We start from the raw sequence: 27,808 nt of genomic DNA, 5'->3' as shown, positions 1-27,808 counted from the left end.
CCCTCGTCAGCGCAGAGGAAGTCAACATGTTTGACATCCGTCTTCATTCTTAACTAGGAGCTGCCATGTCCGATCACACTGAGGAGCCCAGAGCACTTCAGGTGCAGCACTGTGTGTTTGTGTGTGTGTAGAGACCCCTGCTGGACAGACGCAGCTACTGCGCTCACTTGCCTGTGGTGAATTGAAGTCAAAAGTAGATATTTACGTGAGAAATATCGGTCAACCTGAGCAATAGCGAGTTTTAAAACAACAATATTTATTTTTAATTCAAAATATACTATATATATATTTCTTTTACTGGAAAAATAAATGTAAATAAATATAGTTATCCATTCGTTTTAAATAATTAAATATTCTTTATTTGGGGTTCCCCAGTTTTAATAGTTAAGAAGATACTGTTTATAGATTTTTAAAAAGCTAAATTTTTAATATTAATGACATTGTTTTTTGGGAGACAAAAATATATATATATATATATAATTAAAGAAGCAAGGAAAGAGATAATCATTTCTTGATCAGATACATTTATTGATCAAATATTCCGTTTTATCTTAATTCATTAATTAGCAGGCAATTTTTGTATTCAAATGGAAAAAAAACGTTTTTTTTGTATTACATTATCAAACGTAAGGGCAACTTAATCACATGCAAGTAAGTAAGTAAGTAATATTTATTTATATAGCGCTTTTCGAGACCAGGGTCACAAAGCGCTTAAACAATCAAAACAATACTCAAAAAAGTACATACTTTAAAGATCAAGATAATACTGAGAACAACACAGGAGTTCGAGAAATTCAAGGAAAAGCCTGAACAAATAGAAACGTCTTAAGATGTTTCTTAAAGGAGTCAGTAGACTAGTAAATGTTCTTCTCTTCAACACGCAGTAAGTTCCTCGTCATGACCGTGTTTTCAACTTAATACTTCATAAAGTTGCTCTGAAATCTGGGCGAAGGAGAGGTTACGAGAGTCCACTATTTGACGTAATAATGGCTTCACTCCTCCTCCAGTCAGCTGTAATCACGCCCGCTTTGTTTATACAACGAGTCCCTTGGAGGTGGAGACTTCCGGGGATTGATGACGCACGGTGACAAACCTTAATGATTAACTAATCACAGCAGAGTGGGTGTGTTTATGATAAACAAGATTTCATCTCCAGAAAAGTGTTTTCAGTGGGCGGAGCTTAAGATAATTTAGTCAATATTTCAATGAAAAGAGAGTTTTGTACAATAAAACAATTGATCAATTGATGATACAATAGAGTCACATCTATTTAACACACATTATCTAATGTTTGTTTCTCCCCTCACAGCTCTTAGAGCGAAAACTCTTCTCCGGCTCATTATCATTCTGAAGACAAACTGTTCCACCGCGACTCCGACTTCTCTATAAACAAAATCCCGCAGGTTCCACGTCGCCGTTTATTTTAGACGGCAGCGGCTCCTGCAGAAGCCTCATTAAAACGAGCCCCACAGCGTCGCCTCGCACACAAGGAGACGTGCACCTTTAAATGTATGTACAAACCTCTGGGAAGATAAAGATCTCACTAAACTCTCAGTGAAGTTGAAACCTTATTATATTCAGTTCTCGAGCTCGGCCACTAGAGGGCAAAAGAGCCAAACGACGATGGCCTTGAGTGATGTTTTTTATTGAGATTATTAGACATTTGAACATGAAGCTTGATCATCCTTCGGCTCCGACGTCCGCCTTCTTCACCCGCCGCTGGAGGTGAATCTTTCTACGGCGCGAGAGACGAAGCGAAAGATAAGAGAGTCCGAGTCACGGGGTCACTGTTCGGGGTCGTCGGCGTCCAGGTTGATATTGTTCCCAAACTTGGCGTAGAGCTGCACCTTCAGGTCGCTGAGCACCTGCTGTATCGACGACACTCGCTCCTCCAGGCCCTTCACGTCCCGCTCCAGCGTTTCCTGCCGTCGACGACACCAGACTCAAGTCACGTGACCGCGACCGTCTTTCAATCAATCTTTATTTACAAACGTTTAGTGACATCAAAAATAATTTTCTGACTCAACCTAGAAGATCCACTGACTCTCAACTACTACAGCAAAGCCGTGAAGTACACGTGTGTGCGTCAGATTTTCGTAGACGACGCTTTGATAACACGGAGGAATTCTACTGTTGATTCTATTTTGTGATTTGCGGGTGAAGTCAAGCGACTGACAGACTGACGAGACGTTTAAACAACCTCAGACTTTGACAGAATCACACTCGTGCGGCTTAAAATAAACAGCAGGAATCGCAGTAGCAACAAAAATGTTTAAATATTCGGCGTGGGGACAAGCGTTGCCATAGTAACCACCTGATAATTGCGTCACGAGTAGAAATACATATCTAGAATTCTGAGATTTTACCTCAGATTCGAAGAAACCATGGAAACCATGAGGAAGAACTTATCTCACCCTCTCCAGCACACACTGAGGGCATTGAGGAGCTCCATCAGTGATAGGATGCTCCATCCCAGGTGTGTGAGGGAGAGGTACCGCAGGTCCTTCCTCCCTGCTGCCATCAGACTCCACAACAAGAACACAGCCAGATAACATTTAACAGCACCTCTTCTTCTTGTTATTTTTGTAAATATGTTAGTGTATATATATAATATAGGGCAGATTTTTATTCTATTCTATTTAGATTGTTTTCATTTTATTTTTATTTCTGGGTGTTTTTATTTTTTGTATATTGCTGTTTAAACGGAATTTCCCCTCGCGGGACAAATAAAGGATTCTGATTCTGATTCTGAAACGCGAGCAGGAATGTTTTAATTTGACTCTCTCTCACTCGACCGTTTAATAAAAGGATTCCACCGACCTTGGCCGTCTCCAGCATCTCCTGCGTCTCCTCCTGGCTGTGGCTGATGAAGGTCTCTCCGATCTGGTAGGGGATCAGCTCCACGTCGTCGTCGTCCAGCATCATCAGGTCGTCGCTGGCGTCCTGCAGGTTCTGCAGTGTTTTCTGAAAAGAAGCATCAGCCAGTTTTACGGACCATGAAGCTGCTGGTTCAGTCCGAGTCAAACTCTAAAGAAACTAAAGTGGGTGAAACTCCTCTGGGAACATGTACTGCAGAATAAATAAGACAGACGTGCACCTAATTTAACATTAGAAACTGTCCACACGTATCTTACATCCATTAGCAGGTCATTTTTTGTAGCATTTAACATGTAAATATGACACTTTTGATTCTGTTTGACTTCAATGATCAAACAAACACGTGTTATTAAGAGTCTTTCCAATCGTTTGATCACAAAAAACGATCTCCAGTGGTTCATGCTGTGCAGCCCACACTTGTACGAGTCGGAAGGAGAAGCAAAAACCCGAAAAGTAATAGAATTCATCGACTGGACGCCCATCAGTGGTTGAAGACACTCGAGGGAAAACGTAAAATTTGAACGACCGACTCACGACTCGAAAAGCAGAGACGCTTCTCTTTATTAAAAATCATTTACTCGCAATACTCTGGTTTTCTGTTTCAACGTCTTCAGATGGTTTTTAAAAGAGAAAATAGCATATTTGGTTTTATTATTTTTTAAATGCACAAATGTTGTTTAAGCCCAAAACATTAGGCTCCTCCGGCATTTTTCATTTAGTAACATGTGATACTCTATTTAACTGAAACCTTCATTAGACTTTATGACTTCCATTTATCTCATTTTGATAATGCTGTGAGATATATTTACCCGTTTTATTTGACATTCTAAAGTACTTATCTGTTGAGAGCCTTGATATTGTGCAGCTTTTAAAAAGAGTGTGTTATTGGTAGCAGGTAAATGCAAGTGGACTTTTGACTGAATAGTTATTGCATTGTGCCTTTTTATCTTGAAGTAAAAACATGCTTTTGTCTTAACCGAGCAGTGAGAAAAAATGTACAGTCGGTCTATGTACGGGGTCCTGTGAGGGCCACATAACTCCCCTTCTCTGATCGGGGGTCAGTTTGTAACAGAAAAAGGGTGACGATCACAGGGGTGTTTAGACGACACACACACACATTTATTGTTTCCAGAAAGCCACACATAATCATATGACGCTTTCTGGGTTTTCTTTTTTTTCTTTTTAAAATAGGTCTGGGAATAAATAACACTTTTTGAGACATAAATGATAACCAAATATCCTCTGTGGATTCTTCACATAAAAAAGTCAGGCCTTGAAATGTTGATATCTTTCAAACCAGACCTTCTTTGAGAGCAAAAAGTGTATGTAGGCGAAATAATAACTATTATTAAAAAATATTTAGCCCCTAAAAATGGGGGGGTCTTATATTTTTATCACGCACTAAATATAAAAAGAAATAGTTCAAATGCGTCTCTGGTATTTTCCAGGGGGGCGGGCCAGATGCGAAGGTGGGCCGGGCAGCAGTTGGTCTATGTGATCGATATGGGATCAACACACCTGATCAGAGCATCCATACTTAATACATTATTATTATTATTATATTTAGTAGTAATGTTGTGCAGCAATGCTCCGCTGTGATGTAAAGGTCATGAGATATTCCCGTCGTTATCTTCATCCCAGCATTGTGACAAGGACTCAAAGTACAAAGTCGACCAATTGATCAGGGTTCACAACCCCAAATGTCACATTAGCTTCCTTTTGTTTCCACAACGTAATAATCATCGATTCAAAAAATAACTTACACTCATCGTTTTGATTTCATTCTTTAGCTCCGTCACTCGACTCGTGTTTCGGGCAAATTTATTGATCTTCTGCTGGTCCTCGAACGTGACGTTGACGTCCTCAATTGCCTGATGGAAACAAAACAATAGATTAAAAATAAGCCATGTTTCTGGTTTGTACAGTAATTATCTTGTAACTAAAGCTGGCATAAGCTTTATGTTCTTCTTGCCAAAACATCTTGTGTAAGTAAGTAAGTTATTTGTAAAGCGTCTTTCTAGACCAGGGTCACAAAGCGCTTGAACAATCAAAAGAAATACACAGTTAAAAATACATACAAATTTAAAAACTCTAAAAGGCAAAGACACATAAGATAAACACAGGATTTCCAGAGAATCAAGGAAAAGCACGAATAAAAGTGTCTTCATATGCTTCTTGAAGGAGTAATAGATCCATCAAACACAGAGGAAGATCGTTCCAAAGCATAGGAGCAACAGTCTGGAAGGATTTCTCTCCTCTGGTCCTGAAGCGTGTTCAGGAACCATCAGTAGATTCTGATCCACAGACCTCAGAGCCCGAGCTGGGGTGTAAGTCTGGATCAGATCACTGATGGAAGGTCTGACCATGAATAGATCTGAAAGTAAGAACCAGGCGAGACAAATCCTTCTTGGTTAGACACCAAAATAAACTGTTACAATAGTCCAAACCAGAAGACACAAACGCATGGATTATAAGCTCCAGAACACAAGCGTAAGAAATAAGACACATAAACAAAACTTTATTACGTGTACAGAGACACATGTCTAAATCAAGTATATTAATATAAAATAGCAGGTATTACTCAGTATTAGAAACGTTTATTGCCAGTGTTGTTGTTTTTGGTGGTGACAGTACAGAATAAAAATATATAGTAATCTAAATTAAATTAAAAGATATTAATTAAAATAAGATAAGAGGCGAAAATATTATTAGTTATTTTGACAATTAACCAGCCACAGAAATTAAGTCCATGAAAACCAATAACAAGTTAAACTCTAACTTTAAATACTATCATTCATTCTTTCAACTGAAAAGGTATTTTCGAGTGTTTATTGATTTGCAATTAAATTTGTCGCCGGGCTCGTTCCCTTTTGATTTACAAGTGATTGATTAATTGATTGATTATCAATCGATTACCGACTCCATTTATGGTCAAACTTGCAGGCTAGTTTCTTACGTCTGGAAGCTAATAATGGCTTCTCAGATGTAACATTACTTCTCCTGGAAATGTGATAACATATTGTTATAAACACATTAACTCGGACGTGATATTATTAATGATGTTATTATGGTTTGTATTCTGAGTGAAGATGCTAGTGTTAGCATGCTAGCTGCTCTGTAGCATGCGCCCTCCTGTCATCTTCCACGAAGGGGCGGGTCGCTTTTCTTTTACGTGTTTTCAATAAAACATGGCGTTATTTCCAAGGCTCGCTGTCGAGGCGACTCGTGGTCACAAATGCAACAGTTGAAAATCAACGCAGAAGCTGAAATATGGGCTTTATTTTGTACTCACTCCTTTCACGGCGGCTGCCATCTTGTCTTCTTCGTCGCTAGAGGAAGAGCATGTAATGAAGCGATCTCTCCCGACAGCGCCCCCAAGCGAGACTCAGAACAAACTACCCGACAGCAACTTCAATATGGGTTATTTTACAAACAGACATGAAAGAAAAACACAAGCGGTTTCTAATAGACCTGCAAATGTTACTATTTTTTTTAAATAATAGCACTTGTTTAGATGGGTCGAACCTTTGAAATCAACCGGAGCTGCTGAACTGTCAATATTTCCTCAGCAAACAGAACTGCACCCAAGTTCAAATATTGACAACAGACATGTGTAAAGCAGGGTTATATTAATTTACAGAAGGCAAATACGAATATCAACTCATTACAAGAAGCCTTTTCCACCCATAGACGAAAACCTGAGGGTTTAAGACTCAAATAAGCTAAACAAAGAAGAATTTTGTGATCTTTTTTAAACATAGTGTCATGAAAATTTAACTTGTTATTAAAATATAATTTATTACATATATATATTTTCTAATCTCTTTAGTGCCACTGCTGCATTCATCAGACGTGTATTCGGACCTTATCACGACATGTACTCAGCACAGACAGAGGTTGGTAATGAAATCATGGAGATGGAGACTGTGTTGTCGTCTCAATAACAAAAGAACCACAAACTATTGTGTTAAAAATACACTTAACACCATAAAGCTATATTATTCAGGTGAAATTCCTAGTTTTCTTTTTTTTTTAATCTATCCCAGCTTCTCGGGACGAAAGACCGTGGACACGCTGGACCTCTCCTGAGTCAATCACAGAACTCAGACAATTGAGAGTCAGACAGAGGGAGGAAACCGGAGTGTCCTAGGGAAACTCAGGCTTGCACACAGACAAGATAAAAACTCCACGCAGGTGTCGCTTCCGATGCACGAACCGCACCTTTGCTGTCGTATCACACGAGGGCTCTCGGTTAACTTGAGAATAAAAATGTGAAGAATTCAACAGAATTCTCGGTCCAGACAAAGTTCTGATTGTGGCCGCACACTGAAGTGGGAGGTCGCCACTTTATGCACTTTTGAGTTCACACAGCTGAGGGACCTCGAGTGATCTTTCTCCTCCAAGAACAGCAGCAGACGTGTTGGAAAGAAACATGTCTCGTAAGTAAGTGAAGGTCATTTGTAGAGATCTTTCTGGACCAGGGTCACAAAGCGCTTTAGTAAACAAAAACAATACACAGTTAAAAGTATATACAATACAAGGACAAGACACATAAGACAAACACGGAAGTCCCAGGAAAATCAGGGAAAAGCCTGCACAAATAAGTGTGTTTATCCGAAGCAGCTCGTGCGCATCGAGAAGGTCAGACAGTCGCTCAACAACTTTCTCAGGACATAATGTCCCACAAACTGTAAGAAAACACAATAACAATGACACATGAGGACACATTGACCATCTATGTATTTACAAAGTAATAGTACTTTATTGTTGCCGCTTATTTATTTCTGAAATATAAAACATTTCTAAACCACTGGGACAACATTTTTAACGAAAATATTTTTTTCTGTTGTAAAAAAATAAATTTGTCATAGTTGTAATCACCTTCAGAACAATAAAGTTGTATTTAAACCCCTTAATGATTGAACTAAATGTGAACTCAAGTGTCATTCGTACCAACGGCTTCTCCAACGACTCTCGACGTCACCTTCACTGGTGGACAACAATACATCGACCTGATGGTCTCACAATCCTGACGATATCGAGCGACAGTGATTAACTAATCATCCGTCCAGACGGACACACCCTCTTTTAAAAGACACACATATAGTAGGCCTGTCAACACCCGGGTGCACACGCACACCAGACCTCGGACCGACACACACCTGGAGCAGGATATCACCTTTGTAGCTGTCACGACCTCGGAAGGTAAGACTTGTTGATCAGCAGCTTTCGCACGGATAAAGATCTATATTTGAAGTAGCTTTTGTTTCTTCAGGAAAAAAACGTTTCAGGAAAAATGGGAAACGAACATTCGAAGGCAAAAGGCCTCCAAAAGGTAAATCTGTTAATCTACGTCTTATAGTTTGATGTACTGTATGTATAAGAATTATTTCTAATGTGTCAAAAATGTGTCATTATGTTAAAATAAGGCATCATTTAGAGAATATAAATATGATATAAATGTATCCAAATGTTTGAAAAAAAATCATAATTGTATTAATTCATATCATAACTGACTGTTTCGGTAATAATTCAATAATTATTTCAAATTAATTTGAATAATCACAATTGCTTATTGCTTATATTAAATATGTTATTTTCTCTACTTCTTTTACTTTAAAGTAGATTTAACTTATTGTGTTTTATTAAAATAGTATCACATTATCTGTTTTAATTATGTTAAAATAGCATTTGTGTTACTTTAAAAATGTATAAATGCACTTTTGATTCCCTACTCTAACCATTGTTAACGTCATTACCCCGAACTAATCAAACTCAACGTCCTGTTGTTAAAACTCACTGAACAATTTTGGTTTTATTTTCTGATTCAATTTTCCTTCCCTCAGAGAGGAACCATGAACGGCCACGCGTCCATCAAAGCAAACGGATTCACTGGTGAGTCAGATTCGTCTTCTGGTTTAAAAAATGTTTCCCCACATTTGTTTTCATTGATATACTTATTAAGAAGATGGACAACTTCTAAAGTCACACTGAGATTCAAACCAGGACCTTCTGTGTGTGTCAGCAAAAGTAGGAACAGAAACATCTCAGGGACTCATCAATCATCCCTCAATCACAAACCCTTGAATCTTTAACTTAGACTTAACCCTACTCAAGGCAGAGCAGCTCCTTCTTTGTCTTATTTAGGTGGCCTTGCATTCATCTGGAGGTCCACGCCCTTCAGCCCAACACAGAGACAATCAAAACCAAAAAGACAAATATCTGATCCAAGATAGGAACCTGGGAGATGAACTATCCTGACCTTCATGTTCAAGCAGAAGAATCTTTAAAGCCTTAGATGAACTTTGACCCCGTCAGGGAGAGATGGACGGACATGAAGACGCTGTCCACCATGTTCCCACGTCTGAGCCGGACCAGAGGTGATCTGGTTTAACTCCCGTGCAAACATGGGTCCCTCGGTGTGCCGCATGGTTTTAGAAAGCAAAGGCGTTTCCTCGGAGTGTTTGAGGAGTCACGCCGCCGCGACCTTGTCAACGCTTGCCGTTTGTTTTAGAGGACGGTGATGTTGACGGAGCGGACATTATGAATCACAGATCCCGAGGGAATCCGTATAAGACGGACACTTGTATCATGAGCATGTTTAGTCTATTTTGAAAAACATGTAGCTTCACAAAAGATTCCTCAGCCAGGATTACAAAGGGTTTCCAACTCGTAAATACTGGGTCTGTTTTTTCCATCTCCATCCCTTGATCACACCCTTGTTGGTGGTAACAAAATGGTTCTACTCTGCGTCACAAATGAAAGACTCCATGACCTCATAACTCAATGCTTTCACTAGCACACACTCAGAGGAGCTGATCCCCATCCCTGCAACTTAACTTGAGATACAAGTCAAACAATTTTCTATCATATTCACCAGCGAATGGCGGCTTCAGTCCAACTGACGAACCCTCGGCCGTGACTTCCCTGGAAGAGTCGATTCCACCCGAGTACGTGATCGTCGAAGAGGGTCCCCCGCAAACTCAAGGGGGCGCAGATGAAACGGACGTCGGAGCTCCGAGCGTCGAGTCCGAACCGGTGAGTGAAGAATTATTTTCTTAGCCGAACAAAATGCCACGATGAGAAGTTTCAGTTCCAGTGAGAATCTGGATCAAAGGATGGTTACTTACAGTCTCCAGTACAGGGACATGAAGGGTGATAGAAAATATTTGACTCTACTTTTTATTCATGGTGTTGCTTGGACATCTACTTCGTTAGGTGTTGCACTGGGAGGAAGCCCCGGGGCGGGCCCACAACATGCTTTGGTAGATCGAAGATGTTGAGCAACACATTATAGACTTTTCTTTCATTTCCTAAAATTGATCAAATAAACGGTAAAAATGTCCCAATAAGGAAGTCGACTAAACTTTATCAGTAGATTTCGTGAACTTTGAAGCGTATGAAACACCGAAGATACATTCTTCTCCTCGTGGCATCTTGTTGACTTAAAGATGGAAATACTGACCCTCGATCTTTTCGTCTACTAACCATCCTCTTCCCGTCTATCGGCCTGAAACTCATTGATTACCTTTGAAATCCCTCAATCTTATCACCTCGGCCAATCAGACGCTCTCACAGGAAGGGAAATAACTGAACTTAAGTAATGTCATCAACAGAACAATCGAGACTCAGCGGGTCACGTCAATACACCCGGCATCATGTGAGCGGGTTTAACCTGAGAGCGGTTGTTGACACGATCGTTCGCGGTGTGTCAACCCGATTACCGTGTTGACAGTCGGTTCAGGGAGCCGCGTTTGAACCAGAAAGTCACACGAACCAAAACTTCCAGATATTTAGGATTTAAAGAATGTTTTTTTTTTGCTCCAGAAACCAGTTCCATCACTTCAATTAAAACATACACACCATAAGAAACGTGACAAAAGAAACAATTATTTTAAAATATAAACACATTTAAACTCCAATACAAATATATATATATATTTCCACAAAGTCTATAACAACTAATGTTTGTTAGGTTAGTCAAAATATATATAAAAATAAAGTTGTGTTGCAATATAAGTTAATATTAGTTTAGCAATAAAATAAAATGATATCTTCGATGAGCTAAAAGGTCATTTTATTCTGACTCACATGGTGACTAAACTCTTCTCTGCCTGAGCTGAGATCTTCCCTAACTTACACACTAACCAAACGGTCACAGACTAACACAACTAAACCACCGTTTTACAACTTTTCTTCGCCATTTTCCCGTGATTGGGAACATGCTCGCTCTAACCCAAGGAAACCCTCAAAAGTGTGTTGCTTGAGTCTGACTGTTGGTTTTCAATGAAGGAGTCCGATATGTTCGAACGAGACGCGGCCGTGCTCTCGGAGGACCTCGGACAAGAATGGCAACACTGGAAAGTTGAAATTTCAACACAAACCGATTTCAAAAACGAAGCGGAGATCGCGACGCAGACCGGAGAAGACGACGAAGCACGGGTGACGGAAGTCACGCACGCGACCCGAGAGGTCGACCCTGTAGGTTGGGTCATCCCCACGTTCACCGGTGACCAGTTTTTGTTCAGAGCCGAGAGGGTGGAAGTGTGCGACGGCGTGGGCAGTCAGACGTGCGGCGAGATAACAGGACAGACATGCCACAGAGGACTCTCTGAGATGAACTATGACCTTCCTAAAGTGGTGGCTGACGTCGTCGAGGCAGTTTTCACGGTGTCCGCCGAAGACGCGGACAATGACAAGTCAAACAAAACCGAAGAAGCGAGGGGAAGAAGACTCACAGGAACAGTCGGTTTAGAGTCCGTCTTGTTCAATCCTGACATCATCGAGAAAGGCGGGGCTGGTTTCTCTGGCGACGCGTTGGAGACGAGAGCGTTGGAAACGATCCCTGAGGTCGTCCTTGAGGAGACTAGTGTGGCTGAAGAGGTGCCACCCTCTGGACCGACCATCCTTGCAGATGAGTTTACAACATGCTCTGCAACAAATGAAGAATTCCCCGTCGTGAAACTACAGATGGAGTCAATGCATGAGTTTGGGGCAGATGGAGGATGGAATGACCCCCTGGCAGAGGTCATTGAGGTGACACCACCAGAGATGCAGACCTCTGAGATGGGGCATCTTGGATTCACGATGCAGGAGATCGTACGGATGGTTTTAGATGAAACACCAAAACGCACCGGTGACTTGAGTACGGTTGAAGATGACGCTCAATGTGTAGTGCAGGTCCCTGAGGCTCAGGAGGTTCCAGGTGTATCTCTTCATACTACCAATGAGAGCATTACTGAGACAACAGCGACACAGTTTCAACCAGTCACAGGTCAATGTGACGACAGAGCTGTGAGGGAAAGCACAGGAGATCTTTCCATGGATATTATTGCAGAGCTGGATTCTATCCTCACCTCAGATGAGATCAGTGAAGGTCCAGTGGACGACGAGGCTGTTATGAAGGACATACCGGAGGAGGCTATTGAGTCGCTCTGCCAGGCACTGGGAACTTGCCGCCTCACTTCCCAAGAGCCCCTGGCACGTGATGACCTTTGCCCTCTGAAGGAAGATCTGATTTCTGCGGAGGTGTTCGTGCCGCTCTCTGCGGAACTGTCTAGTCCACTATTTCCACAGCAACAAGTTGAAGTAGGAACAACCATGATGAGGAAGGAAGCCGATGAAGAGGCCATCTCTTTTTTATCTGAAGAAATGACTCCAGATGAAATCAAAGAAGCAGACTCCACCATCAAGGACATCAAAGAAACACAGGAACCAGAGGAAGGTCAGTCAGGAGATGGTGCAACCAGTGACGTCGAAAATGAAGATAATGGAACTACGCAGGTTTTGGAAAACATTCTTGTGTCAATTGTCGACGCTATCGGGGAGAAATTGGAGGCAATTGAGAACTTTGTGGAGGAACTTGGGAGTGTTTCAGAAGAGAAGAACGTTGACGATCAAGCGGAAAAAGAAGCAGGGAGTGTCATCATCACAACTGAGCCAACAACTGTTGAGCTCTTTAGTGATGATGTATCTGCGGAACTGTCTAGCCCTGCAAATCCACAGCAACAAGTTGAATTAGGAACAACCATGATGAGGAAGGAAGCCGATGAAGAGGCCATCTCTTTTTTATCTGAAGAAATGACTGCAGATCCAGATGTTGATGAAGCAGACTCCACCATCGAGAACATCAAAGAAACACAGGAACCAGAGGAATGTCAGTCAGGAGATGGTGCAACCAGTGACGTCGAAAATGAAGATAATGGAACTACGCAGGTTTTGGAAAATATTGTTGTGTCAATTGTTGAAGCTATCGGGGAGAACCTGGAGGCAATCGAGAACTTTGTGGAGGAACTCGGGAGTGTTTCAGCAGAGAAGAACATTGAAGATCAAGCGGAAAATGAAGTAGAGAGTGTGATCATCACAACTGAGCCAACAACTGTTGAGATGTTCTTTAGTGATGATGTATCTGCTGAAATACCTGAGGAGGTCTCATCTGAAGAAGTAGAAAACACCGTCCAGGAACCAACAACTCGGGAGGAAGTTAAAGATATTTGGGACTGTGAACTAAGTGAAGAACTGTCCGATCCAAAAAATGCATCTTTTTTGGAGAACATTGTCGAGTCCATCGTGGAAGCCATCGAGGAGAACCTGGAGGTGATCGAAAACATCGTGGAGGAGCTGAGTGGCGAAGAGACCTCGTCAGACTCCGTGGATGTGACCCCGAGTCGCCCCGAAGTCAAGAGAGTGTCAAGCATATCGACCATCGTCAACGGAGTGAGCGACTCCAACGGTTCCGAACTGGCGACCTTGGTGAAGACGGTAGCCACGTGCGTTCAACCCTTCATCGAGACTTTAGTGGTAACCCACCCCGACGAGAAGAAGGCGAAGGCAGAAGAGAAGCCAACGGGCAACACGTCGCCCGTTTTCGTCAACACGCTGCTGATGAAGCTGCGGTCGGCGTGCACGTCCGTTGTTGAAGAATCTTTCTACAAGCTTCAGGACTTGGAGATCACGTCGCTGGGATACACCATCACTCTGACCCTCCACGTCGCCCCCATATAAGAACGCTGTCATTCGTCTGAGCCACGATCAAACATGTATTTTTCAGTATTAAAATACACAGGACCCGCTATAGGAGCACCATGACCTCGGCTAATGTATAGTCGTCAATTAACGGGTTTGTGTTTTGCTGCCATTCCACTTGTATTTTGTAGACAGAAAACTAATAACAGACCTTTATACTGTTTTTAGTTCAGGAATAACAGCTGACAATCGTCTTCTATCTGTATGTTTTGTTAACTGATCATGATAATAAAGAAAACATGAGGATTGCATTGATATTTTTTTCTGAAATAAATAAATCAGTATGTTCCTGTTATATATATATATTTTTAACTAATAATTCTTTATTCCTGTCTTTATAAAGTCTTCTTACTCCTACTCCTGAGATAGACTTCATAGACCACAACAACATGAGCAGCAGACCATCAAATATTGTGAGCTCCTGTGATGATAAAAATATATATACAGTAAATGAAATGAACGAAAAATGAACGAACGAACACACAAATGCTTAGTTAGAAAGTAGTCAGTAGCAACACATTAAGAAGAGAGAAAATATAAATAAATCGACTCTCTCAAAAGTACAACAATAACCTGAAAAACCCTAAATAAATCCGGAAAAAGTGCAATATAATAAATAAGGTGCAACATTTAAAAAAGGTTAAGTATCCCTATTGTTGGAAAAAAAATCCAACATAATACATTTAGTACTTTATTGAAGAGCAACTAATGTGTTGATTTAAGTTTGTGTTGTTGTGATCTGTCTGTGTCTCTTTTCATTGAAATATTGACATTAGAAAATGATGCTAAGCCCTGCCCACTGAAAACTATGTTTTTCTGGAGATTAAATCTTGTTTACCATGACCACGGCCACTATGGGGATTAGTCAATCTTCAAGGTTTGTCACCGCGCGTCATCAATCCGGGACGTCTCAACCTTTAAGGGACTCGTTGTAGAAACAAAGTGATTAAAGCTGGCTGGAGAAGGAGTGAAGCCATTATTACGTACATAATGGACGCCGCTCTCGTAACCTCTTGTTCGCTGAGATTTCAGATCCAGCTATGAACTTCTTGAAAGTCACTAGCATCTGCATGTTTGCTTTGAAAGGTTACGTGTCTGATATTTGATAATGTGGAACAATATGTTACAGATAAAGATCAATCAAATGTATGCACCGTGTTCTTATTTTACCTCTGTGATCTGCTTCTTGTCTTCCAGAAGTATCAGTCTTTAATGTGAAATATATACATTTATAAAAAGTGTCTACATTTAGACTTGGGTGGTTATTGGTTTTATTTCCACTATCAAGATGATATTTGCATTAATACATAATTGCTGCTAACAAATTATCGCAGTCATCATTTTACGATTATATTACCATAATCAACCCTTTCAGATGATTTATTTCATAATTCATTATCACTTTATTGCACCAAATGTTATGCTAGATTGAAATAATGTTTTTAAATTATTTAATCGATGAACAATGAATACAGATTTTACTTTTGTTTTGTAACTTAATAAGTAAGTAATTTATATTTATATATTTATATCGAGCGTTTTACCAGACCAGGGTCACAAAGAGCTTAAACAATCAAAACAATATTCAATAAAATATATACTTAAAAGGTCAAGAAAACAGAGACCAACACAGAAGTCTCTGAAAATCAAGGACACAGTCATGATGACGCATCAATAAAGTGTGTGTCATGAAAAGGTGGATTTATAATATTGCTGATTGACAAAGAATATTGACTTATATTGACACTAAAAAATGTAGAACATTTTGTAGAAACTTGTTCCTTGATGCAACAATGAATCCTGAAGGAAATATGATCAAAAAGAGCCGATTGTTCGCCGTCATTCTTATGGTGTCAAAGGTCACATGAGTCCTGAGTCGTATTACAAACTTATTCCGACATCTCTCTGCTGCGACATAACTGTCACACATTTTTGAATATCAATGAGTGTGGGCGTCACACACACACGCTCATAAAAGGCTGATTGTTGACAAAGCGCTGAGTAGGCAGAGGCATGTATGGAATTGTGCTCGCATCTCATCAATGCTGCGATTAAGAAAGACACTTGCTGCCGGCACGTCCTCCGCTGCGTCCTCCCAGGCTTTTAGTAACGTTGTCGGGAGAGCGAGGCTCCGCCAATATTCCAGTCGTACGGAGGTAACTCGGCGAAGGATCCAGCTATGAACTTCTTGAAGTCACTCGTAAGTCTTCGGCATGTTTTCTTTGAAAGGTTGCGTGTCTGCTTGTTGATATTGTGGGACAATATGTTGAAGTCGTAAGTATGTAGTGTTGTTATTTAACGTCTGTGATCTACTTTAATAGTTTAATAGAATCATATTTCTAAGAAGACGTGTCTCTATGAAGTAGTGTTGCTCAGCTTTATTTAGTTTTAAAAGTCACAATTTAAAGATTATATCACAATAATAAACCCATTTGAATGTTAAATATTCATTGTCATCACTTGAATGCATCAAATTAAACGTGCAATTTAAATATTAAAGACTTAGCTAATGGTTCAACAGTTAATAAAAAATTGTCAAAATTATGTTTGGTTTAGTAAAAAAAAAAGGAAAAGTGAGCTTCCGTAAAATTTAACGCTTTAAGATTTGTCGTCCACAAGAGTTTTAGTTTTTGGAATCGGATCTGGGATCAGGTGGGGGGAGGGAGGGGCTCCTCTGGTGTCATTCAAGGTGTGTCTCAGCTCGCTGGGAAAACGTTAATCTCTTCAGCGTGTCCTGGGTCTGTGCCAGGGCCTCCACCCTTCTGGACATGTGAGGAGCACCTCAACTGACTCGTGACTCAAAGAGCTCAGTCGTCCGGCAAAGATTCAGAGTAGATCACGACTGAAGAATTGAGAAGGTCGAACCTGAAAGCTGTCGATAATCTAGATGATCCAGTCATCTAGTGATGTGTCTCAGAACCACACAGTCGTAGCAGCTGACGTGAAAAAAACTAGCGTTTAACAAATCATTAAATCCGGTTCTAAAACAAATTCAAGTTTCCCTGAACAGATGTGGATCAACTGTGAGCTGCTGACAGCTTTAATGTTGCACAGTGTGACTTCCAGTTAAAGCTTTGCTGACACACTTGTCACTTTATTTGATAACAGGCTGAGCGTGAGGCCTTAGAGCTTAAAAAAAAATCAAACCCTCCTTATGTATTTGGTCTTCATCATGCTGACTTTTGGACCCGTCCAGAGCTCCTGCCGTCATCAAGGCTCGGAACATGTGGGAATGTGGTGGCCCATTGTTGGTCCCGGAGCCGTGAGCTCACAAGGCCAGTTTGTGTTCCTGGAGGTTCTGTGAAAGATAAAGCGAGGGCAGGCCTACGCCATCGCCAGAAGACAATGGCGGTCACACTGAGCGAGCACTTGCTCAGTCAGGGTCGCCAGTGTGCGCCAGCTAGTGTATCATAATGGGCCCGTTTCTGTGCCCCATGAAAGAACCCTGTCTTGCTGCGCTGATCATTTGGCTGTGTAGCTTACATTAGGAAGTCAAACACTGGCAACTCCAGTCAGGAAAACACAACTGGAACATTCAGTGATGATGTTCTTTACACGGCTCCTATTTTCATTTCAACCTTCTTGATTCAGAAGTGAATAACTTATTGTTCATTGGGTTTTCTGTCTGACATATAAGTTCATGTCTTATCTTTTAAATCTGCAACTTTAAGGATATTTTGAGGCTTTGTAGTCATTAAAACTCCATAAATGTACATCTTCAGTTATAATAAAGAAGCTCAACTTGAAAAAATGATGATTGTTTCTTTTAAACGATGAGTTTTTCCTTCTGTCCCACAGACCATTCCAACTAAATCATCCAACAAAGAATCAGCTTCTCCGGCAGCGTCACGAGCTAAGGTTGATCCAGTTCTTTAACATTTGTGATTGTTTGCCTCTTCTTGCTGCTTGTTTACATGTTTCACTTACATTCATTACTTGTACTTTAAATGCTTCATGCAATCATTAGTCCAACCTAGTGTCTCCATTTATAAATAAACACACAAAACACAAAATATACTAATGCATCTTGTAATAACTGTATCACACACACACACATGTATATCACTCAAATTTCTATTTTCATACTCAAATGCAACATATTTACATCCCTAAGCATTAGGAAATTATTTAGTTGTGTCACTTAAAGATGTATTTTCTGATTAAAAAGAAACGTCTTTGAGTAGTTCATCATACCTTGAGCTGCATGTTGATGCTTTAACGTATATTTAATCAATTACAAAACTAGTTATTTTCTTAAAATATATACTGTTTTAAATGTTCTCGTTACAAACAAATCCCCTTTATCGTCCCCAAGTCGGTCAGTTAAATGCACACTGTTTTATATTTAAATTTACTGTATAACACGTAAGAGAAAACTGTATAAATGGTGACCCCAAGTGGTGAATGTCTGCACTGCACACACTAATCCCTCTTTCCAGGCTTCATCACACACAACTCGTTCAGCTTATTTTCTGGACCTCGTTTTGTTTTTGTTGCTTCATTATTTAACCTTCATCAACCGCTGCTTTCTCTCTTGTGTTGCTGAGCAGCCTGAGACGGGAAACGAGCCTGCGGCACCTTCAACTGTGAGCAAGTCATCAATAACATCCTTTTTGTTTTTCAATTAAATCATTTTGATGCATCATTGTGCATTTCACTAATGACAAAAACACACTGTGAGAGCGCTGTGTGACTGAACATCAGTGTCACATCTGCAGCGTGCGACTTATAATCTGATTTAATGTTCCGATTTTTTAGATTTGTTTATGATTTCTTGCTAGTTTTGATGGGTTTACACACATAGTTTCTAGTTTCTACAGAATTTAATTGTTAAAAACTATCTAATCTATCCATTATGACACGTTTAAAAATCAAAATAAATATGATAAAATAAATTAATAAAGGCTTATTCAATAGCATGTGACTTTACATGCCTCCTATGTATAAAGAAGAATAAAATATAAACTCACATTTCCTCTCTTTTGGTCGTGGCTTTCTAGTTCTTCTTGAGCAAGACTCTTGATGTGACTTCCTTCTGATCCTTTGTGGCTCAAGTCTGCGTCACATTGGCCTGGAATAGATGAAAATAAGATAAGATAAGATATTCCTTTATTTGGGTTGATACAGCAGAAGCTTCACAGAAGAAAAACATGAATAAATAAGGAACATAAATACACATTACATTAGAAAAACTGTGCTGAAAAGTCAAAATAAAAATACAATTATAATAATCACACACATTTACATTGTGGGAATATAAGTAGTAAAGTGAAAACACAATACAGAAGTACAGAAGTGGAGAGAGAGAGTTTAAAAAACAAATTAAAACTTCTTTATATTTTAAGGTAAGGTAAAAAGGTAAGGTAAAACTTTATTGATCCCTCAGGAGGTCTCCTTTGGGAAATTGTTTTAAGAAGCCAAATCTTTCCTTCCTGCAGCGCGGGTGAATAAGTCTGTATTTAATACTATATCTGATCAATTGATGACATTAAAACATGTGTGTTGTCTGTTAAAATGTGTCCTGTGAAGGTCTGGAGCCCTTTCCAGGGTGTCCACTTCCTCTCAGGTAGAATAGTGTGAGAAAAAGAATGAATTAACATTTGAAGCTGTTACTATAGTTTTCATTGACCAGGTTAAAGTTCAGATCCTCTTGACACAACCTTGACAGGTGAACTGATGTCATTCTTCTACACGACAGGCTGCGTCAGATCCACCTGCGCCCTCCAAAGGCATGACCATCCCCCCGCCGCCCCCCCCGGAGCCGCCCAGGACGGAAATCAAAGGCGAGGCGGCCGCTAAAAATTCCCCCAAACTCGACTCCAAAGCCACCTTGTCCGGGAAAGTAAAAGCTCCCAAAGTCTCCCTGAGCAGTTTCTTTTCCTCAAAGGTAAACCTGAGCAAAGCGTGACTTCCTTGCGACGACACTAACGATCTTAGGATGAACTCTTAGCCTCCACTAACACTCACCTTCCCCGCAGATACTAAAAGATCTGGTGGAGCCAAAGGTAACTGAGCATCAATTCATTTAGCCATGATTTGAAAATAACCACCGAGTTTCCCCCTCAGGAGACGACGGTCGAGGCCGCACAGGTAAAAGACTGGTGTTCAAGGGGGTTTGTTTTCTTAATATCAGGATCTAAACTGAAGTGTTGTACTCGCTCTAAACATGCGCTCAGGCCGGATCAGAGGTAGAACCTCAGCAGGCGTCAGCAGATCAGATGGACGTGGTGCAGATTGTAGAGAAGGTAACCATGACCTTGACCCACGTCGTCACTCTTCTTTTATAAAGTTAATAAAGACAATTTGATATGTCAGCTTGAAAGACCATTTGTTATTAGGTTGAAATATTTAAATACAAATATATAAAAATAGTTTCCATTATTACCTTAAACTTAACAACTTAAAACCAAACATTTTAATTAATGTTGTTGCATATGTATATTAGGGGTGATATTCATTCGTGTTATTTCTAAAAGGTTCTATCGCTATTTAAGATACATTTTTATATCTTTTTTGTTCAAACATTTTCAATTTGTTTTTCATTGTAATTGTATGGTTCACAGTTCAATAAAGAAATCAGAAATGTTTATTTACAATTAACATTAATTTATCTTATATCTAAAGGTCCGTAATTAAAACCTCCGGTCACTAGATGGCAGACGTCATGCTGCAAGATGCCACCGATGACTGAGGACGAGAGGATACAGTCGCCTCCAGCAGCTTTTAAAGCTGATTTTAGGACATATTTTAAAACAAATGAAATTAGTTAGAACTTAGTCAAGAGTCATGTGGTCTGTAAATACTACAACACCAGAGTCAAGTACTCGACAATACAACACATATATAATATATAATAATATAATATAATTGTTCCTAAACTGTCACAATATATTGTGTTGTCGCCCATGTATCCTGATGCGTATCGTATCTCCAACTTAAGCCGATACACACCCCTAATATATATATATATTTCTTATTTGTTGTTATTAAATTAAAAGTATTTTAAAATTAAAATTAAAATATAATGATATTAATTTTAGTAACAAACAATGGATGTATTATTCGTCACAGGTTGTAGAAGTGGCTTCACAGTTTGTAGCGGATGATGAGGTAATTTATTAAACTCTCCTGGAAGTGAGTCGGCTTTTGGTAGAAAAAAAACACTTTGGTGGTTCTGGGCTACAGTGACTCTACAGTCAAGACTATTGGGTGTTTGGTTCTACACATCTGGGCTCATGAGGTTCTTCTTCTTATCTGACGTATCTTCATGTGAAGGTGGCGGCTCTTTCCCTAAACAAACTTTTCAATTCAAATGTTAATTATCGTGTACCTTTTCTTTTGTCGTGAACCAGAAGAAGGTGGATCCATCAAAAACCGGGACCCTGGAAGCTGCTGCCAAACCAGAACCGCCCGCACTTGTCCTGGAGGAGAAGCTTGAAAATGTGAAATTCTCCTTCATGGAGTTCTTCAAAATCAAGGTAATATTAATGATCAGTCGAGCTGGAGGTCTGTGAGTGACAGATTCTTTTTCAGCCCACTGGACCTATCAAGGCGACCCAATCAGCCCCGGCACCAGAACCAGCTCCGGCGACGAAGGCGAAAGAATCACCCAAAGTAGCAGTCAAGTCTCCAGGACCTCCCGTAGAAGTCAAACCAGCTCCTGCACCTCCGCAGGCTGCAGAGGCTGTCGTGAATCACCCCAAGAAACTGGAGAAAAGGAACTCCATTGGTTTGTTCTTCAAGAATCTGGTGAGCTCCGCTCTGACTGTCCACTAGATGGCAGCAGATAATCATCAACTTTGACGGTTTATCGTCAATTATTTTAGTCAATTTTGCTTAAAATGTTCAAATGCACCTCGTTTTCAAAAGACTGCTTGCATGTATACAATGGAGAAGCAACCAGACATATTCACACATCAAAAACATCATGTTTTGTGGTTCCCTTTAAATACCTTTTTTAACTTGTGTATCTTTTTTTGTAACTCCTGTTGTTTTTAGATCGGTCTTTATGATGTCCTTGTGTGTTTTATGAATGAAATGATTTATTTATTATGGTTTTTATAATCAAACCAAGAAAAGGGAAATTAGATTACGTCAAACATCATCATCACTCCAAGAAAATATTTATTAAATCATAATTAATATTCATAAAATGATTTAAAAACGATCGCATCTTAAAAAATGTATTAATCATTAATGTAGGTATGTAAAGCATGTCAAAAATGTACCAAACTATTTACATGGAGCATCAACATAATCTTATCTTTGCCATTCTATCTCAAATATGTGGAGAAACAACAATAGTGTTTTTAAAACTCACCTACAAATTCATGTTCTATCTTTTAGGTTTTAACTTTTGAACCTCGCTAACCGTCCTACTATACTAGTCTTTTTAGCTGTTGTTTTTAATCTGTCTTTAATAATTATTATCATTATTATTAAATACAATATGTAAAAGTAATTTAAAAAAAGATGAATCAAATGTAGTGATGAAGATCTTATATAACTTGTGATCCCTTCTAGTTAAAAAATAAACAAAGCATGAATTGATTTGATCACTTTCTGATCATCAATATGTTGTGAAAAGACTCACGTTCAGGATCTTCTTGTTTCCCTGCAGAGCCAGAAACGGAACTCCACGGACGCAGGGATCCAGACGGAGTCAGCGCCCGTTGCTGGAGCGGCTGAAAAGAGCAAATGAGACCAGAATCAAAATCAAAATCCCTCTTGTACATATTTCCCTGGATCTCAGCTTCCACACTCCATCTTTACTTTCCTGCATCAATCTCTGATTAACAACTTCATCGTGTAAACTTAAAGTACTCAGTGGCATATACAGATGTATACTATAATCCATTTTCACACAAAATACAATGATAAGTGACACAGAACAAAAGTAACAGTACTGTTGAAGAAACCAACCGTCTAACTTGACACACTTACTTCATTTCTTTTCGACTCGCAAGGGACCAAATACTTCTATATTCCAGTATTTAAAGATGGCTTTTAAAGTAGCAGTGCAGCAAACCTTGTTAGCTACATTAGCTTGCTATCACACTAGCTAAACGCCGCCATTAGCTAACAGCTAAAATCTATCAAATGCAACAGTTTAAAAAAAAAGTTTTAACCATTTTTTAATAGTTTTTGGAACTCCAACTTTTACCAAGTTTAATGTCATTCCATGAAACAGTTTATGATAAAGTCTGTGAGCGCTATTTTCCTGTGGCTAGTGAAGGGATGCTAGTTAGCTTCGCTGCTAGCATTGACAACGTTTTACATGTTAAGAACCGACACATTTAATGATTTAAAAATAAACAATAAATACTTGACTTACCTATTAAACGACTTCCATTAGTAATATCGCAGAAAAACTGTGATATTATAATTATAATTGTGGGGAAATGTAACATCACAACCTGATTCAGGAGCTACTGCAGCAACATGAGCTACTTGCTAACGCTTTAGCAACAGACAAATACTTACAAGCGATTTGGACAAATTAAGGTTAAATAATTAAAATATATATATATATATATTTGAAATAAGAATCATTTTGGCCCCTCGTGTGATTGAGTTTGACGCTGCATTAGACCTAAAGATATGTTTCAAATACTCTATTAAAACTAACGTCACGCTACTATATTTATGTCCAGAGACTTATTTGTTGCTACTTTTCATCGTCGTCGGCCATTTTTGTTTCCAAGAGAAAACTTTCAAGAAATATAACAAACAAAAAAACTACAATGAATCAGGATCGCAGAGTAAAGTGTCCGCAGTGGTCAGTGTCTATAAACTCAATTAATAATGCATATAAATGATGAGTATATATCTAACAGGATGTCTGGGTGTATAAATAACCAGTTCCATCTTCTTTTCTTTTCATTTTTTAAATGTCATTTATTTAGAAATAATAACCAAAACACTGGATGCAAGACGAATGTTTATGTTCGAAAAGGCTGTGGGATGTCAACGGCACTTAAATGTTTATTAACGCAAGTATTAAAGGGTTAAAATGGGTATTAGTGAAGATTAACATGTGTGGTTTAGTTGTTTTCTGTTGCGCACGTGTGCGTCTGTTCACGGAACAAGAATCACCGAGAACGTGGTTCTGTCTTTGTCTGTCCTGGTGTTTGTGTTTCTAACGTTTGCTCAATTGGTCTCTGTTTGTTAATACCTGTTGAATTAAAGACAATAAATAAACGTGTGATTGTGTGTCTTTCTGAGGCAGGAGGGTGATTTATTACCTCATTTATATATGTATATATCGAAGGTTTTCGCTTGTTTAATTTTCTCAAAGTTGAAGAAAAATATTTTATTTTGAAACATATAAAAAGGTATAACTTCAAGATTTATTACCAAAGATAAAAGTATCAGTGCCATATAACATTTTAAATGTTGAACCTTTTTAATTTGAATTGTTGTTATTTTATGCATTACATTTTTTTTAATTTATATTATTTAATTTAATGATTACAAAATTGAAAGTTTTATTTCGTTTTAATTGAAAAATTAAATTAAATGTGTTTTTTATATTAGTTTTATATATATTTTTAATAATTTAACTAAAAATATATAATATGGTAATGTCTGGCGACACCATTTTTATATTGAATTAAAAAAACCTACGAGTTAAAAAATCTTGAGAAAATGTATTTTTTATTTATTGGAACAAGAATATAATGTGTAAAAAAAAATCTTATTTATTTTAATTATTTCTAACCGTTGTGTTATCTCAGGGTCAAGGTGGCCCAAAGGCCCGAAAGAAAATGTGTTTATGGTATCCCTTGTGTTCTCTATGGGTCAGGTGACTCAACAGCCCGAAATCAAATGTGTTTGAGGTATCCCTTTGTTTTGTCTCAGGGTTGAGGTGACCTGAAAACAAATGTATCTGTGGTATCCCTTGTGTTGTATCAGGGTCAAGGTGACCCGAAGGCCCTAAAAAAATGTGTTTGTGGTATCCCTTGTGTTGTCTCAGGGTCAAGGTGACCCGAAATCAAATGTGTTTCTGGTATTCCTTGTGTTGTATCAGGGTTAAGGTGACCCGAAGGCCCGAATATAAATGTGTTTGTGGTATCCCTTGTCTTAATTCAGGGTCAAGGTGACCCGAAAACAAATGTGTCTGTTGTATCCCTTATGTTGTCTCAGGGTCAAGGTGACCCAACAGCCCAAAAACAAATGTGTTTTTGGTGTCCCTTGTGCTGTCTATGGATCAAGGCGACCCAAAGGCCCGAAAACAAATGTGTTTGTGGTATCCCTTGTGTTATCTCAGGGTCAAGGTGAACGACCTCCCTGGCTTTCATAAGTATGTATGCAGGGGTGGAGGTCGTTCTCCTTGACCCTGAGATAACACAAGGGTTAGAAAAAGGCAAACCTTTCAAGATACAGATTATGGTTTAAATTGCTGTTAAACTCAATCATTAAATGACACTGAATGACTTTTACTTGAATGTATTTCTAATATTGTGACTTTAATGTGAAATGAAATAAAAGCCTGTATATTTGTAAAAATGTATATATGTATATATATGTATATATGTTAAACAGCCATGAGACCAGCAGACAGAACCTCCTCCTGTTGTTATTCAAAACCTCCTCATTTACATTTACTGAAGAAACAGACAAAGCAAACATCTGCGTGTTCGGACATGTGTGAAGCTCTTCGCTCCGACAACATTTCGGAGCACATCGAGGAGCCCGAAGGGGCCGCGAGCGTCGACACAAGTCGTGATCCATCTCGGAGATATGAGACCCTTCTTCGGCCATCATGTGGTCCCGGGACAATGGGAGTGTGTGCGAGCGAGCGCTGGGGGAGGAGGGCCTGACAGGAGGCCTGCTGTCAGCAATAATGCGGATCATAGCTCGGGTCTGCGGGGAAGCAGTGAAGAGAAATGAGCGAAGGGAGGAATCCAAACGCCCTCCGGTCATTTCTGACGGGGAATGTTACTTCCTGCCGCACTCAAGACATCTGCAGTTCGACTCTTCGGGGGCGAGTCAGAGTCCAGTATTGACTCGAGTCCTATCATAACACGGAGCAGTGAGACCAATAGCTCGTGCGACCAGAGGAGACCAGGAGTCGGTTGAATGGAAATCTTTGTTTTTAACTCCATGAGTCACAGAAAAAAGATGGAGTTTCTCTGCAGGATCAGTTGATCGACAACTAATACTTTTTAATGTCTATATCTTCATCATGTGACACAAAAAAACTACTTTCAATGTGTCTTTAAAACCATTTCTTCCTTTGAATTCTACACTTTAAATGTTAAAATGTTTTAATTTAATTGTTTTTAATATATAATTTAATAGAATCTAGAATATATATATGTGTAAAAAAAAAATCTAATTAAATTAAATTATTTCTAACCCTTGTGTTATCTCGGGGTCAAGGCCCGAAAACAAATGTGTTTGTGTTATCCCTTGTGTTGTCTCAGGGTAAAGGTGACCCGAAAACAAACGTAAGTGAGTAACTAAAGGTTATTTGTAAACATCTTTCCAGACCAGGGTCACAAAGTCGCTTAAACAATCAAAACAATACGTAAAAAGTATACATTATATACTTTAAAGGTCAAGATAACACTGAGAACAACACAGGAGTTCCAGAAAATCAAGGAAAAGCCTGAACAAATAAAAATGTTGAAAACAAATGTGTTTGTGGTATCCCTTGTATCAGGGTCAAGGTGACCGGTCTTTAAAACCATTTCTTCTCTTAACATTTTAATTCAAATATAACGCGTAACAACTGGGAAACAATATGGATACACAGATATTTCGCAATGTTTTTTTTTCACGATATTGTATCAGAATCAGAATCAGAATCAGAAAACCTTTATTAGTCCCGCGAGGGGAAATTCGGTTTAACAGCAGCACGAGAAATAAAAACACCCAGAAATAAAAACGAGAAATAAAATCTAAATGGAATAAAAGATAAATCTGCGCTATATAATATTTACACAATCATATTTACATAAATAACAAGAGGTGCAGTTAAATAGTTATCTAGGTGTGTTTTTGTTGTGGAGTCTGATGGCAGCAGGGAGGAAAGACCTGCGGTACCTCTCCCTCACACACCTGGGATGGAGCATCCTATCACTGATGGAGCTCCTCAATGCCCTCAGTGTGTGCTGGAGAGGGTGAGACAAGTTCCTCCTCATGGAGCCCAGCTTGCTCCGCATCCTCCCTCCAGTCACCTCCTCCACAGGATCCAGGGGGCGCCCTAGGACGTAACTGGCCTTCTTAATAAGGCTGTCCAGTTTAGCCCTATCCTTTGCTGTCATGCTGCTCCCCCAGCAGACCACACCGTTGAAGATGGCAGAGGCCACTACTGAGTCATAGAATGACTTCAGGAGCGGCCCCCGGACACCAAACGACCTCAACCTCCGGAGCAGGTAGATTCTACTCTCAACATTTAACATCAAAGTATTTACTTTTTTTTTTCCTTTGAAATGATTTTACATCATAGTTCAGTATGGTTTATATTTTAATTAAGTGTCAGTTAAAATTCAATTCAAAAATCATATTTTTCTTTTTTTAAATAACATTTTATTTTATATCACAGTTATTTATGGTATATAATAGTATATATTATTATTTAGTCAGTGTAAGTAAGTGTAACATGCAAATACTTATTATTATTATTAATAAATATTGCAATTATATATAGAGTAAATATTTCAAATATTATTTATGTTTTTATCATTATTGTGTTGCAATATATTTGTATTTTCCTATTTTTTTCAACATTTTTATTTACAATTACCAGACAAATATTAACAGTGATTTTTCATTTTTGTGTCGCTATTCAACCTCTGGAAACTAGATGGCAGCATTTATTATGTTCTTCGCAGCTACAGGATCTACGCAAAACCCCATGAGATCCTGGTGACGACTGAGGACAGGAGGATACAGTCGA

At 39.1% G+C, this 27,808-nt stretch overlaps 2 protein-coding genes across 8 annotated transcripts; one reads left to right on the top strand and one right to left on the bottom strand.

Moving 5' to 3' along the window:
- Nucleotides 1-1,624: 1,624 nt before the first annotated feature.
- Nucleotides 1,625-9,160, bottom strand: pfdn4 (prefoldin subunit 4). 2 transcript variants are annotated; one of them, XM_087782504.1, is made up of 4 exons: nucleotides 9,140-9,160; nucleotides 4,641-4,748; nucleotides 2,821-2,964; nucleotides 1,625-1,922 (listed from the first exon to the last, which is right to left on the bottom strand). In XM_087782504.1, exons 1-4 carry the CDS (start codon nucleotides 9,143-9,145, stop codon nucleotides 1,785-1,787), a joined length of 396 nt encoding a protein of 131 aa, XP_087638630.1. In that variant the 5' UTR covers nucleotides 9,146-9,160; the 3' UTR covers nucleotides 1,625-1,784. The 2 variants fall into 2 exon arrangements, with proteins under 2 accessions (XP_087638630.1, XP_087638628.1); XM_087782502.1 differs by lacking the exon at nucleotides 9,140-9,160 and adding an exon at nucleotides 6,170-6,268.
- On the top strand, nucleotides 7,949-24,106 carry bcas1 (brain enriched myelin associated protein 1). 6 transcript variants are annotated; one of them, XM_087782497.1, is made up of 14 exons: nucleotides 7,949-8,082; nucleotides 8,153-8,212; nucleotides 8,724-8,772; nucleotides 9,758-9,915; nucleotides 17,701-17,760; nucleotides 18,453-18,488; nucleotides 19,601-19,789; nucleotides 19,881-19,907; nucleotides 19,969-19,992; nucleotides 20,079-20,147; nucleotides 20,974-21,012; nucleotides 21,258-21,380; nucleotides 21,436-21,651; nucleotides 22,523-24,106. In XM_087782497.1, the coding sequence occupies exons 2-14, from the start codon at nucleotides 8,174-8,176 to the stop codon at nucleotides 22,601-22,603; spliced, it is 1,110 nt and encodes a 369-aa protein (XP_087638623.1). In that variant the 5' UTR covers nucleotides 7,949-8,082; nucleotides 8,153-8,173; the 3' UTR covers nucleotides 22,604-24,106. The 6 variants fall into 6 exon arrangements, with proteins under 6 accessions (XP_087638623.1, XP_087638624.1, XP_087638625.1 ...); XM_087782496.1 differs by having other exon boundaries at nucleotides 7,950-8,082; nucleotides 21,255-21,380; XM_087782498.1 differs by lacking the exon at nucleotides 18,453-18,488 and having other exon boundaries at nucleotides 21,255-21,380.
- The last annotated feature ends 3,702 nt before the right edge of the window (nucleotides 24,107-27,808 follow it).

The sequence above is a fragment of the Callionymus lyra genome, chromosome 19, assembly GCF_982586985.1.
Source record: "Callionymus lyra chromosome 19, fCalLyr1.hap1.1, whole genome shotgun sequence".
NCBI lineage: Eukaryota > Metazoa > Chordata > Actinopteri > Syngnathiformes > Callionymidae > Callionymus > Callionymus lyra.
The sequence above is the reverse complement of the archived record's forward strand: the minus strand, read 5'-3'. Positions and strand labels throughout refer to the sequence as shown.